This window comes from Manduca sexta, chromosome 21, assembly GCF_014839805.1.
Source record: "Manduca sexta isolate Smith_Timp_Sample1 chromosome 21, JHU_Msex_v1.0, whole genome shotgun sequence".
Classification (NCBI taxonomy): domain Eukaryota; kingdom Metazoa; phylum Arthropoda; class Insecta; order Lepidoptera; family Sphingidae; genus Manduca; species Manduca sexta.
This window is the reverse complement of record NC_051135.1, coordinates 1,673,802-1,689,177: the sequence shown is the minus strand read 5'-3', so window position 1 is coordinate 1,689,177 and position 15,376 is coordinate 1,673,802. Positions and strand designations below refer to the sequence as shown.

The 15,376-nt window shown below is 33.8% G+C and overlaps 1 protein-coding gene across 1 annotated transcript in view; it reads left to right on the top strand.

Moving 5' to 3' along the window:
- Positions 1-350: 350 nt before the first annotated feature.
- The window catches only part of LOC115445592 (homeotic protein Sex combs reduced), a 45,658-nt gene continuing 30,632 nt past the window's right edge, over positions 351-15,376 (top strand). Inside the window, exons 1-2 of the mRNA XM_030171912.2 lie at positions 351-630; positions 3,734-4,643. Of these exons, the coding sequence (XP_030027772.1) occupies positions 3,887-4,643 (757 nt within the window). The 5' untranslated portion in view covers positions 351-630; positions 3,734-3,886. The remainder of the gene's footprint in view (positions 631-3,733; positions 4,644-15,376) is intronic.

Here is a 15,376-nt window from a genome sequence, read left to right as displayed (position 1 = left end):
ACACATAAAGTATTATAAAATAAAAGTTAACTTTTAAAAAAAATTCAAACAAATCAAAACAGCACACTATCACAATAGTAACACAGAAAAATAAAAATCGCACAACACAATCACGTCAGATCGTTCACCATCCATAATCATCAATCGCACCATTGAAATCGGATACGTGAAGAGACGGTATACCCTAATTACACTAATCGAACGAGCCTAGCGGGAGCGGGAGCGCGGGAGCGGGCGCGCACACGTGGCGCGAGACTCAGGTGCGGCTGGCTCGCCCCGCCGCGCCGCGCCCTGCCCTGCCCGCTCGCTTGACGCCGCGTCAACTCAACCGCTCACCTCATCGTCAGACGCGCACTGCACTCGACGCTCGAACGCCGGGAAAACACGAGCCGTTTTCCGCCGCGACGATACGCACCCGAAGTTTACGGAATTCGTACGCACACGATTTTCGAAAGTTTTATTTTTTATTACGGCCAGCATTCTTCGTATTGTTTCATTGTTATTTTTTTTATTGCTCATTTTGTGAAAAGTGTTTGGAAAACTTTAAATTGTGGGATGTTTGTGTTTCGACTTTTGTGATACTGTACAGTTATCGGTTGCTGTTCGATCACTCTAAAAGTTTATATTGGAGTGAGTATCTATGCATCAATACTAGTATTAAAAATATATTTGCTAACTCTAACATCATGTATACGGCTCAATCTGTCTATAGAAAATTATATCCAATTGATATTGTTTGAAAAGGCGCGATGTCGTAAAATCAAAGCGTATCGCAGTAAATCTCTTGGAGCGCGGTGGATTTCAAATGTCCACTTGACGCGGGACATTAAAAGTTATTATATCCCGCAAGCTTTCCGCATTACCAGTTATTAAACTAGGTTTAGTGGTCTATTAACAAACAAGAATGCAGTGCGAACAAGATTCATATTTCCACGTCGATAGCCGATGTTGATTGGAAATAATTAAATGTTTCAATTGATTTGTGGCTCATGACAAATTGCATTGCAAGCCATAAATCAGAGATTGCAAGTCGTTAAACAATTACACTAAGACTCTAAAGCAAGAAAATTTTCAAAACAGATATTAATTACATTTTCAACAGTATTTTACACGAGAATCAGTTTTTAGAAAACTTCATACATCCAATGTTCCAAAATAAATCCTTCCCGACCTTGATTAAAAAGCAATTGCAACTGACGCGCGCTCAAACTGAGCTAGAACAAAATCGAACACGACACAACAAAAGCATTGTAAGATACGAAGTAAAATTAAAACAGTCGTCCAAAACATGTTCCCTCATCAAAGGACGTCTGGGAATAAAACTTGAGAAAACAAGAATAAAAAAACGCAATGAAATCGTTCGGCCCATTTAATGCGGACCGGACGGCTGCGACAAAAATTCTAAAACCGAAATAAACTGTGCACATGTGTTTAGATGTCATTTTGTAGAGGACGAATAATTAAAATATACTGACTGTTTTAGTTTACAATTTCGGTTTGTAAAAATATACAACTTAGAATGTCATTCTTTAAATCTTTGCCTAAAGTGTTTTTAATTGGTAAATTTAAACTTTTAATGTAAGGCTTATTTAGCTTATATATTATATTTATGCCATGTATTATATTTAAGTGTATAAAATATAGATGATTCTCTAGATTTCATTATGTTATATCATATAGAGTCAAAAATTTTCTGCATCACAAGGTATACCACCTTTTCTCTCTGTGAAATTTATATATTTTTTTACTAGGTACATACATGAAACACTAGGTACATAAAGGATAATGTTAAAATATAAGTAATCTTTAATAAATTTCCTATTAACAAGTTTAAAAAAATCTCGAAGGAAAAACTAAAAGTAGTACTTCCAATCATTAAAAGTTCATTAAATATTTACTTTAAAAAGTTCAAATCAAATCTCTTCGCTTTTGAAGCTGAAAGCGGTGAAAGCCTCGCTTGTAAAGCTCAGAGGTGAAAGTTTTTCTTCGATCGTTTTCCACTGACTAGTATAATAAATAGCTTTTGCCACTTGAGATTAATGAAGTGTTATTGACATTTTTGAAAGACTACCCTTTTGTGTTTTAATAAACAATGAACAGTTTCTTTCTACTTTTCTTTGAGTTTTGTTATAAAAGTTTTGAAAAGATTGCTTTAGTTAAACGTAACTTGATACTATTTAACGATGTGTTGGATATAACATTCTTTGATCATATTTAGGCCTAATATATTATTTCGTGATGAAATCGCTTTCAAACAAATTTTTATTCGCAAAATTTTGTTCACGGTTCAAAAAAGTAGATCATAGATAAAATGTACTGTAAATTCGATCTGCCGTGGTATCTTTATTTAAACACTTTGTCGAGTTTATTTTGTCTATCGGTGGAAACTGCAGTTTACGTTATTTATTGCTCGCATCTTTATTTTCTTAGGAGTATGCTCTGTAATATAATAAATATGTTTGGTCACTGTATAGAGTAAAGTAAATAATGCTATGGAAGAATTCTATGCGTATTATGTACGAATTCTGTTATTTTTATGCAATATAAAATATTTTTTGAATTATTGTTTGCTTGTATTTCAATAAAAAGTAAAATTTATCTCGTATTATAATGTATTGTGAACTATTACTGAGATGTAAAAGAACAGACTATTATATAAGCCTATAATTGTAGAAGCTCATCACGAAGCTTCCTAAAGATTATTTTATTACATACATTTACTTATTCATCGTACAATAACTATATTACATTATATTTATAAGATCATCCGATCGACTTTGCTTTATATAATTTTTCCGCAAGATAAAACACAACAAAAGCATTTAACCTTCATAAATATTTCCGAAAAGAAAAATTACGTTCGATAATCAAACCAACAATTAGACATACTACAAAAATTCACACATTTATCACTCACTGCAAACGCGAGAAATAAATCGAGTGCACAATGACTGCTAATTTGCTCATAAAGATGTATGCACCGAGCGGCGTACATAAATCCGACGAAGTCACATTCGGCCTACCGCTTACACTCATAAACCTCAGCGGACACTTTTATAGCCCTACCACGTGGCGCAGTCGGAATTTTTTCAGCACTTGACTTGACATGTGTACTGCGCTTTAGGAAGTCACCATCCCCATATTAATTTATTGTTTTAGAATAGACCCCCTACCTTTAAATGTGAGAGGCAAAGTTCAAAGTGCGTTGTTTTAGTTTAGTTTAAGTGTTCGGATCAAAAAAATATGGAGAAATTATATTAATATAGAAGTAATTCTTCATGTATGTGTATGTTTAAATAATTGTACACCACAGTACTAAATATACAATTTAACTGCAAACGAATCTATAATTTTACTTAAATGCGGATTCAGTCAATCAATTTATTTTGCAAATATAGGTACATTATTAGGTGATTGGTTAATTATATTTTGTTGCTCAATGATGAATAGCATTTCAGGAATATGGGATAATGTCATAATATCTAATGTCGATTCATTTAACAAAAAAATGTACTATGTTCATGTCCAACATTTACAAAAAGCAATAAAAAGTTTATACCAAAGACAGTTACCGACGAACTTTAAAATATTCTTTAAGTAGGAACATGTGAACTGCTCTTAACATATCCGCATAATTTTGAAATCAAACACTTAAGATACAACGCGATACAACATTCATCACGAGTAACGAGGCGACACACTTGACCAACTAATGTGTCTCATTTTATCACAGGTCCATCAATCAAGCTCCACTCGGCGGGGACAATTGAACCGGCCTGCGGACATCAGTAGCACTTAACATGTCCGACTAGACCATTCACCGCTTGTCTGTACCATGAAAACTATATAGTGATCTTCACAACGACAGCCAAACAATCTGTTATCGATGAACGACCTAAATTACAACGCCGGGATGAGCTCCTACCAGTTCGTCAATTCCCTGGCCTCGTGTTACGGGAACCAGGCGCCTGGACGTACAGGCACGCCTGTGGAACAAACAGGCCATCCCGGTCTACCGACGCCGGGAGCCGACTATTACAATCCAAACGCGGCGGCGTCAGCTTATCCTAATGCTTGCTACTCACCGCCGCAAGTGGGCCATCATTACCCACAACATCCGTATGCAACGCCCGCAACAGGGGCTCACATGCAGCCGCAAACGATGATAGATTACACACAATTACATCCACAACGGCTCGGCAGCACGGCGAGTCATATGCATCAACATTCGAACGCGAGCCCCGGAGCGCTATCACCCAACTTGATGTCGACTCCGCCCACTCAAGCGACTGGAGCCAGTTGTAAATTTGCAGATTCCACATCAACCACGGGCGTTGCGTCACCACAGGACCTGTCTACGTCTTCCGGCCCGGGAAGAACTTCGCCTGGTTTTGGCACCGTCGGACAGAATTCTAGTGGTACGAGCACAAAATTGGGATTGACGACTCCGATAGCGTCTCCAGTGGAACACAAAGCTAGTGTGAATCAGAACATCTCGAGTCCTGCTTCGAGCACATCCAGCAATGACAGCAACGACGCCAACAATTCCAGTTCCAACACGAAGAACTCCAAAACCTCCGGCAACGCCCAGGCGAACCCTCCGCAGATATATCCTTGGATGAAACGAGTACATCTTGGACAAAGTAAGTGATCCTTTGTATCATTATAATTTGTGCGTAGGAATATAACGGTGTGCGTTCCGGCGCAAATGATTACTCAACTGCGAGAATAATCAATGTTATAAATGGCTCGATTCACACTTTTTTACTGGCGGCGTGAAATCATAAACTCGGCATCCTCTACACTAATAGTAGCAACCGCGGCCACGCCTTTGGTAAAAATCAACAGTTTGATGTAATATAAATAAAACAATCCATCAATTGGATGTCGAGGTGGAGACAAAACAAATTATATATCTATTTATAAAGCATTAGCATGCATTAATGCTGGTTCGATATGCTCGGCTGATGGATGGTGTTCATAATAGGGCATAATGGTTTTGTTGGCGAGCGCGTACGCCAGAACCACCGAAGCCTTTTTTCTTCTCGGATCCTAATGATGAGGAAAGTGCGTAGTCACAGTGACAATTGATTTGACGGATCCTAACCTTCTGGTGTTGAACGGGCACTGGTTATTTTATACTTAATCTGTTTTAAATTGATATTTGGGAACAATCACGGAGGCGTTTTTTCTTTACCGTATCGAATTTTATTTGTTAAACCTTAAAGAAATAATGGGTTGGGAGGTTAAAACCAAACAGAATTAGAACTATTATTAGCGTTTGAATTAAATGTAGAGTGGTTTGAAAATGCGAAACAATGTTTTAACACGGACTGTCAGTTGTAGATGTCCCAAGATAAAGACAGGCGCAGATGTCGCCAACCCACTGTTCCGGGAAATCTCTGTGATTTTATTGTTTCTAGTAATACACAAAACCGCCGCGACGTGACCTTGAGAAGGCAATTTTAATTGGCTCGTATATTTGTTTTCTAATTTCTAATGCATCGTGCGACAGTTTTCGCAAGAATGTAAGAGCATTATTTTTAATTGCGACACAATTTTCGAAGACATAAACAATGAGATGTGGAGTTGAATGAATGTGATTAAGTCAGTATGTGTATTCAACGTACAGCTTAACACATTTAAAAATTTTTTTGTGCTTTATAACAGATAATAACAAATTGTATTTTGCTCAATATATTAGTATTTAGGCAAAAGAATATACATTCATAATAAGAGTTATAATTTACGGCTCGTATATGCACTAAACATTGTATTATATTTTATATCTTTACGAAAAGCAACAGACTGGGCTATGTGGCGTACTTTGGGAGAGGCCTATGTCCAGCAGTGGACTGCAAAGGGCTAATGTTGATAATAATTACAAAGCTACTATCCATAACTGACAATGAATAAAATGCAAAGTTTGTTCAGGCATAAGCCTTCATAAAGTGACAGCGACTAAAACTGTTTTGTACAACTTAAAATTATAATTTCTATAGCAACTTACAAAATTACATGTCATAAGAAATTCTGCAAAGGTTACCTTTTGATAACACTTCATAAAATAGTAATAACACTTCGTAACAACTAATTATACTTTTATGACATACTCATTGTAAAAGCTAAATTACTTAATTGCAACATAACTGGCATTTATTATGGGTACAATTTTAAATTTAAAGGGTACTTTAAAAAAACCTAACACCATGCCTACGTAGGTGGTCTCGACCCCAATAATATGCTGAAAGCAATGCAGTAGTTTCAAGTGATTCAAAAAACTCAGTATCTTTTCAAGTTTCGCGAGAAAGCGTTGAAATGAATGCTACCATAATGTCATCAGCATCTTAACTTTTTTCTGGGATTTTTGCATTTTGTATTGGCAAGTTTCAGTGAAATAATTCTCTATCGTTCCAAGTATGACATGAGTGGAACGGACTGTTGAGACGAATGTCCGCAGGTTCAATACCCAAGGGCATACACCTCTGACTTGTCTAAATTTATGTGTATATCCTTTGTGAATTATCGCTTGCTTTAGCGGTGGCAGAAAACAGTGTGAAGAAACTTACATACCTAAAAAGTTCTGTAAAAGAATTTTAAGAATATATTAAGTACCCAATCCGCACTAGGCTAGCGTGGACTAAGGCCTAATCCCTCTCAGTAGTAGAGGATACCCTAGCAATGGGACATTATATAATACAGGGATAAGTATTATTATTTTACTACATATGATATACAACTTATATACCTATACGTAGTGGATAATATCGATTACCTAACTGAATGTTTATAAGTTGCGTTAATTTCATAATTTCCTCGTACCACTGATTAATGCCTAAAATATATGCTGAAATACCAGGGGATGCTCTTTTATTAAGTTATAATAATGTTTTTATTCATTACACAAGATTGTACTTGAGTGAACAACAAAACCAGATCAAAATTGAAGGGTATCTGTTTCTGTATTCTGTCCTGTAATATGAAAACCAATAAATAATAACTCTTTAATTTTACCGCATATTATATAAAATGTCATGAACATGATATTGTATTATTATGGCTATATTATATCATAAATATGGAACGAGATACAGCTGCGACAGAATTTAAAGTAATATTATCATAGTTACAACATTGAACTTTATGTAAGTGGTAATACTGGACATTGGTTAGTAGCATAAATAAGCCGACTTGATTATGGCAATACCAGTAGGTACATACTAGTATACATTTAGTTGAACAAATATTAGGTACGTACTAAAATTCCAATAATACCTTAAACAAAATAAAAGTTTGATATGTGAAGACGCACAGTCACCCGCAAAAGTTGCTGAACACATTCAAAATTTCAAATCGCTTTTAAACTGCTATGCAGTCAACAATTTTTTTTTTTTACTAAAATGATCTTTAAACGGTTAACTTTGTTTTAGACAGAAAAAAGAATATTTCGAATGAACTAAATTTAACTGTACATACAAAATAATCAATGAATATTATTTAATTTAAATATCTTATGTCGCAAGTCCAATATAACTAAATCACATTTAACATTAGAACGGCTAAAAACAATTACCCACACAATAAATAATACTTAATGTATGTTTGCTTGATCTACCGTCACTACTAATTAAATTCAACCGCTCCTAAACTTGCATATATGACATTATCTACTTAACATGTCAAAACCAGTAATATACATAGTAAAGTAACTATCTATCTATATAGTAACTATCGCAATAGTTGCAAACGGTATGCAAATAAACTTAGTCTGGGGTCACGACCCTTACTTGTTTGGTGGTAAAAAGTCACGCGAATACCGCCCCAAGTGCGTGACCGGGGACTTATAATAATTCAATACTTACAGGGTTATTTTTACATAGTTTTACTAGATGAAACCACATGTTCATCTTTACCTCTGGTAAGATTGTGCCAAATATCAATAACAAATATTTTCTCCAAAATCCGGGTTTATGTTTTCTGATATTTCGATAATTTTGTAGTTTAATGAGATTAAATGCCTTAGGCCATATGAATATAATATTATTTTCTATTAATATTTCGTTACTTTAAAATATAGTAATTTATTTTACACCTACAATTATAATAACATATGGTAAAGTGTTGTTTTCAAAAAAACACAAAATGTTAACTTATCTATATATATAAAAATCAATTGCTGTTCGTTAGTCTCGCTAAAACTCAAGAACGGCTGGATAGATTTGGGTAATTTTGGTTTTGAATTATTTGTGGAAGTCCAGGGATGGGTTAAACGGTGACAAACATAAATAATAGATAACGGAAAATCCTAAAAACGTTAATCTAAGTTTTCAATACAAAATGTTCCTAGCCATGACACATTTGATGTCTTTTGTCTTTTTAGAAATAAATAATTGGCCTGGCTGTCACATATACCTAGTCTTGCCATAAATATTGTAATAAAGAAAAAAGAAAATTGTTAACTGCAAATAACATTTATTACTTTTACAGTGTGTCAGTTTAATACATAAATATAAAACAATTAAAAATATAAAAAGCTTATTCGAAGTGGTCTCCATTGGCTGCAATACAGTCCTTTAAACGATGAGGCCAGTTATCAATAGAAGCACGCACTCTTTCCATGGGAAAATTCTTCACTGCCTATCGTATAGATTGTTTTAGGGACTCCAAATTATCATGGCGTTTAGAGCAAGCTGTACTCTCTAAAACTGACCACAAATCATAATCCAGCGGATTAAGATCGGGACTAGACGACGGCCAGTCTTCAGCTCCTGATGAAGTCCGAAACGTTCGATTCCAACCAAGACTGCGTGGACCGAGCTTTATGACCCGGCGCCGAGTCTTGCTGGAAGGACCATACTTGGTTATTGAACATGGTGATGTTAAGGGGCTTAACTACCTTCTCAAGAATGGTATCTTGATACACTTGTGCCGATGTTTTGATACCTTTTTCACAAAAAATATGGCTCAGTCACTCCTTCATAGCTAACACCCCACCAAACCATCACTGAAGTCGGATAATGTCCACGTTGCACTCTGTCGACTAATTGGGAAGCTTCCTTAGAGCTTTGAGCATAAATACGGTCATTTTGTTTGTTAAAATGTTGCTCAATTGTAAAAATTTTCTCATCCGTAAACAAAATTTTTCTGTGACCTCCCTTTGCGTACCGCTTCAGTAGTTGTTTCGATTTTACCACCCTATTCTTCTTTAAATTATCAGTTAAGAAATGGCCAGTGCGTCTCTTATAGGCTGCAAGTCCTAAGTCATCTTTTAAAATACGCGACATGGTTCTAGGTGCTATCTTCATTTCCCGAGATAAAATCTTTTGCTTTCGGACAGGATTTCTTCGAATTCTTTCCCTTACTGCTTTGACCACCTTTTTCGTACGAACACTACGTGGACGGCCAGATCTTTTCTGTCACAAACAGAGGAGGTCTCATTGTACCTATTAATAGCCCGGTACACAAACATTTTACTAATACCAAGTGTATGGAGAGTTTTAAAAATTGCATTTGGCTCCATACCTACTTTGTGTAATGCTATCACAGCGATTCGGTTCTCTTTATCACCCCACACCATTTTAATATCGCAAAATATTTTACAATGTATTGGCGCCAAAATGAGAAAACACAATGAACAATCGTATAAAAATGACAGATTCGAAATTCAAATGTAATATTTTTTTATAATTAAGTGTAACAGTATTTATGGCCAGACTAAGTATGTAGGTGCGTTAAGAAATTTGTCTGTTTCATAGTTGTAATATGAGGTCCGATTTCTTTGGTTTATTTTGTTCAAATACAAAACATTTCAGAAATAAATAAATTGTAAAAGTGTCAGTTGGTTCTCAAAAATAGAAAACAAATAAAGAAATTTCAAGACTATAATAAAAATTTATCATTAATTGTTCAGTGCACGAGAACTTTATTTAATGTTATTGTCGGAAATTGCCACGGAGAAGATGACTTAGATCGTCGAAGTTAATGAAATGTGCGACGAGCTACCTCACGTGCAAACCTTACTGTTGACTAACGGGAGACAGATAATGATAACATACGTATTGGTATGGCAAAATTGCGTTCCACAATGAATAATAATGATAAATGTATGTAGGTGATACGAAGTTCACCGGGTCATCTAGTCTATATATATAAAAATCAATTGCTGTTCGTTAGTCTCGCTTAAACTCGAGAACGGCTGAACCGATTTGGCTAATTTTGGTTTTGAATTATTTGTGGAAGTCCAGGGATGGATTAAACGGTGACGAACATAAATAATAAATAACGGAAAATACTAAAACGACAATATAAGTTTTCAATACAAAATGTTCCTACCTGTCAAACATTTCATGTCTTTTCTCTTTTAGAAATAAAGAACTGTAACATATATATAGATGTATTCAGAAATAAGTCTGTTTCATAGTTGTAATATGAGGTCCGATTTCTTTGGTTTATTTTGTTCAAATACAAAACATTTCAGAAATAAATAAAGTGTAAAAGTGTCAGTGGGTTCTTAAAAATAGAAAATAAATAAATAAATTTCAAGACTATTATTAAAATCTATCATCAATTTGTCAGTGCGTGAGAACTTTATTTATTGTTATTGTCGCAAAATGGCACCGAGAAGATGACTTAGATCGTCGAAGTTAATCAAATGTGCGACAAGCTACCGCACGCGTAAACCGTACTCTCGACTAGCGAGAGACAGATAATGATAACGTACGTATTGGTATGGCAAAATTGCGTTCCACGATGAATAATAATAATAAATGTATGTAGGTGATACGAAGTTCACCGGGTCATCTAGTAATATATAATTTTTAGTGTATTTGTTTAAAATTTATACAATAATTTCACTGAATATGTATCAAGCAGCTTTTGTATTGCATTAACTGCTTTAATTAATTTATACTTGGATTATAATTTTAATTATACCCGCACATATATCTCAAAACTCATATAAAACTTAAAAATAACACATCAGTTTTACGTTTCATAGTTCGTTTTATAGTTTTTCATTATCTGTGTTGTTTTTGGTGTAATTTAACTCTTTTTGATGTAAGTATAATCTAAAGGATTTATTTGAGAAGGACTCCTTGTTAACAATTTATTTCTCTTCCTTACTCAAAGTATAGTTACTATAATATGTAGTTAAATTAACTTGTTATTAGAGTGAAGGGAAACAATTATTAGTTAAATATGACGGATATTTTAGTAGTTTTACACTCGCCATTGTGTAATTCGTGCAATTTAAATCACTTAGTTGAATTATCGGAAATTACGGTTAAACTGAGTTTATAGCGGTTAAGAGATACAAATCTTTAAAATTCAATATCTTGGTTAAATTATTGCTATTACGTTGTTTCTACTGGTTTGTTATGATAAATGTTAATCATGTCTAATTTATAAGCTTTTGTGCGACTTTAGTGCTGTGTTTTAACAATTCAGAAACGCTTAATTCTGAAAAAATATTAAAAAAAAATTCAAACCATTCAAATATTATGTTTCATCATAACATGCTAATAAGGTTTTATCAAAAGCAAAATTTGATAAAACCATTTTGATGCCAGGTTATATCAAAAGCTTTAGTGCTGTAATTGTAATAATAAAAGATATTTACAATTTTTTATTTAAGTTGTTCCATACATCAAACTGCAGCTATAATCTTTTTGGACTATCACAGATACTGCGGGCCAAATAAATAGGGCACGTTAGTTCAGACTGTTAAAAACCCACTTCCTAATAGATAAGGTAACACGCAAACGGACAAAACAACGCTTCCAGCCATACATCAGTATTTTATAGATAATTAATCACATTGCTGACAAATTAAATAAATTACATGTATATTAAATTAATTTACATTAACTTATTTAATTGAATATCCGTTTGTATGTGTAAAGTTTTGAGTTTCCCAAGATGCTAATCTATGCGACTCCATATAAAACAGGTTAGATGTAAAGCTAAGTCCACACGGAATGCGGATGCTTATAAATTAATCCATAGTTTGGCTGTAATTGACCATCTCCGGCCTTAACTTTGAAACCGTTATAATGTTTTGGTTTCATCGGTTTATTGAAAATTTTAATATCGGGTCCTATAAGTGGAATATTAGGATGCTATTAGGCAGGGCATAATTATACCGGCCATTAAGGGATAGTCTCATTTTGCTGGCCGACATTTTTCTTGGACTTCGCATTATTAGGTGTAGTGAAGTCTCTGCCTTACGACATACAAAACTAATACCTTTACTACCTTTACTTAATGTCACACCTACAGTTTTACCTATTGGTTGTATATAAACAGATGCCACTTATTAAACACCTAGTATTTATTAACATACGGTTTATTTTAGCAGTTCATATAAGGCAGCTGATTCCAAAAACAACGACACCATTAGACGGATAATACCTTCGTGCAATTGTATGGAATTTGTTTGTTATATACTAAATAAGGAGAAACTGACTTATTGCGTTTAAGTGCATTCAAACGTACTCCGTAATTTTGAATATGATATTCAATATAATAAAGCAAAATGCATAAGATATAATTTAAACTTAAGTTTATGTTAAAGTACTTACTTAATTAACCTCAGTACTTAAGCCCTAAGTAGGAAACTCATTTAAGTTAGGTATATAATAATAAATCGTTTCTGATATTAATCTCTATAGATTCATATCGCACTAAACAAATGTTTTGGCAAATTTTATAATCTCCAAGCAGATTAATTTCTGGCAAGCGTTTTATAAAAGGAATATGAAGATTTTGCGGATTTATTGTACAAATTTTTAATCACTTTGTTTTGCCCACAACTCAACCCGCGTGGGATTTGTACACCCCAGAATATGTAGTTTTAACATATAGGGTACATCCTACCCCAAAGTAAAAAAAATGCATTTTTTTTTTTACATTAGAACAAATTGTATAATTACCTGGGATTATCTATACAAATTTAATCTACAAGATTTTATGGAAAAACACTATCAATATAGTATGACATCTTTGTAACCAATAGGTCTTGAGTTCGATTCCTACTGATATAAAAATACGTATTACAAGCATGATTGTTATTGAATCGTAAACTCCTCATACAACCTCATATAACACAATACTTGAATCTCAGTATAATATGACAAATTGACTATGTGTTGGTTATATGAACAAAGCAGTAACCCATTTAGATTACTAATTTTATGCCAACATTGACATCAAACGTACCTGTTTGAAATCCCGAACAGCGATTACTAAATAAATAACAAATTAAATTCCAGTAAAGATTAGTGGCCGAGTGAGCGTTAGTTCATAAATAAATCAAGTGGTTCGGTCTCCGACCGACTACGGTAAATTATGACTCAAATAATATTATGCTAAAGGTATGCCCGCAGTGTGGCCGCCGCCTTAAAACTGCTTGCGTTTTTTCGCCAGTAATTATCTTTTTAGGTAAAACTAATTTCAATCTATGTTTAGGAAGTATATTTGGGTATTTAAGACAGAATATTGAAGCATTATTTAGTATTAATCTATATATAAAATATTATAATTTGGTATGGAAATAACTTTAGCATGAGTCATGGATATGTGTAAATTTAGTTACAACAAATTTTGTGCGCAAATTATATTTTACTTTAACCAATTATGTTCGGTCATCTAAGTACTTATTAATTAAATGCATTTTACAATTATCCTAGACAATAAACTATATTCACATAGAATAAGCAGGACTTATCTCAAACAAAGAAGTATTTTATTTAAACTTTTTCACAAACAAAAATAACAAATTCATTTCATAAAAAATAGTAGACTGAAAACACATACAAATATCATACGATAAAACGGCAATCGTTTAAAAAATCGTTACAAACCCCGCCTAGCACCCGTCCGACCAATACCTTTAAATATGCAAAGGGTTCACAAAAATAAACCACTGAACCACGAGTGGCTCGAAAAATAAAGTTTTAAAAAGGATTAGTGAGAAGCAAACGCGGTTGGCTCGCTCGAGTAATGGCCGCGATGATTTTGCAAAATCACACGACCGTGACTTATATAGCCTATACTTAGCTATATAGTTACTTTGCAATGTGTAACTACCATATGGGGCCGTGTGCGTTTGCGCATTTCAAGTCATTTGTTTCTCATTAATGTTGTTAAGATTTAAGGTTTCGTTTGCAGTAAGGGTTTTGTGTAATTAAAACCGAAAATAATGGTAAACAACATAAATATTTAAGGTCAATATAGAATGTCCAGAGTTACATAATATAATAAAATAATAATAAAGCTTTATTTATTCCATACTTAGGTAAATAAACATGCAATAAGTGACTTAATTATTTTAAAGTTATTTTTGTACGTACCCCCTTCGGATTCTTCCTTCAAAGAACCACTTATTTCTATCCTTCGCGACGTTTAACCAATCTCTGCCTACCGTCTCTATGATCTCGTCGGACCATCTAGCTGACCAGAGTTATATAAATAACTTTTAATTATAATTATGTTACCGACTTGTTAGTGCTACTATGATACGTGATTGACAAAGATTTTTATGTATTTTATTTAAACAAAATAATTATAATTAAAAAATTAAACAACTGCTGCTATTAGTCGCGACTGTTTCTATTTAATTCAATGTCTTGTCATCAAATATAATTGCAATTAAATAAATCAATTAAATTTATGTAAAAAATTTCGTTATACATAAACAACAAAATTGATTGTTGGACAATATTATCCTCTAAATAATCAACATTGTTAATAAGCTGTCATTTAATTTCTCCCCTTTTGCCATTTAAAATAAGGTGTATTTAATACATACGCGAATGTAAACAAATTGTATCCCGCCGGAGGGGTATAAGGTAAACCCCAATCCCTTGAGACATACTAACTTCAATTATTGACGCCAACTTTTAGCCTCTATAAAATATTAGGGTGAGAGTCCACTATTTTTCACCAGGTTTAACTTTAAATGACTTCCAGCATGGTCCGTTAGGCAAAGTTTGATGTTCAGTGGTATATTATTTTTGTGTTCAAGGTACCCGTAGTTTAATTAGAAATCCTGAGTCTTTTGTTATTCGTAAAGAATAAACGTAAGTCACAATTCAGTTACTTTCTTTTTAAGTGTGTGCAGTCACTGTTGTGTTCTGGTTTGAAGGACATTGTACCCAGTGTAACTACTGGAAATAATAAGACTTAACATCTTAAGTATTAAGATGCCAAGCGCTAATAAAGCGATACTTTGTAATTCAAAGTGTTAGATGGGCTTTACAAGCACATCTCGTCATTCAAAGCAATAAAAAAAAACGTAAAATAATTTACAACAAAACTAAACACAAGCTTATCAGTTACCGTTAACAAAAATGGCTTTTTGGTGCCAAAAACCTTCAAC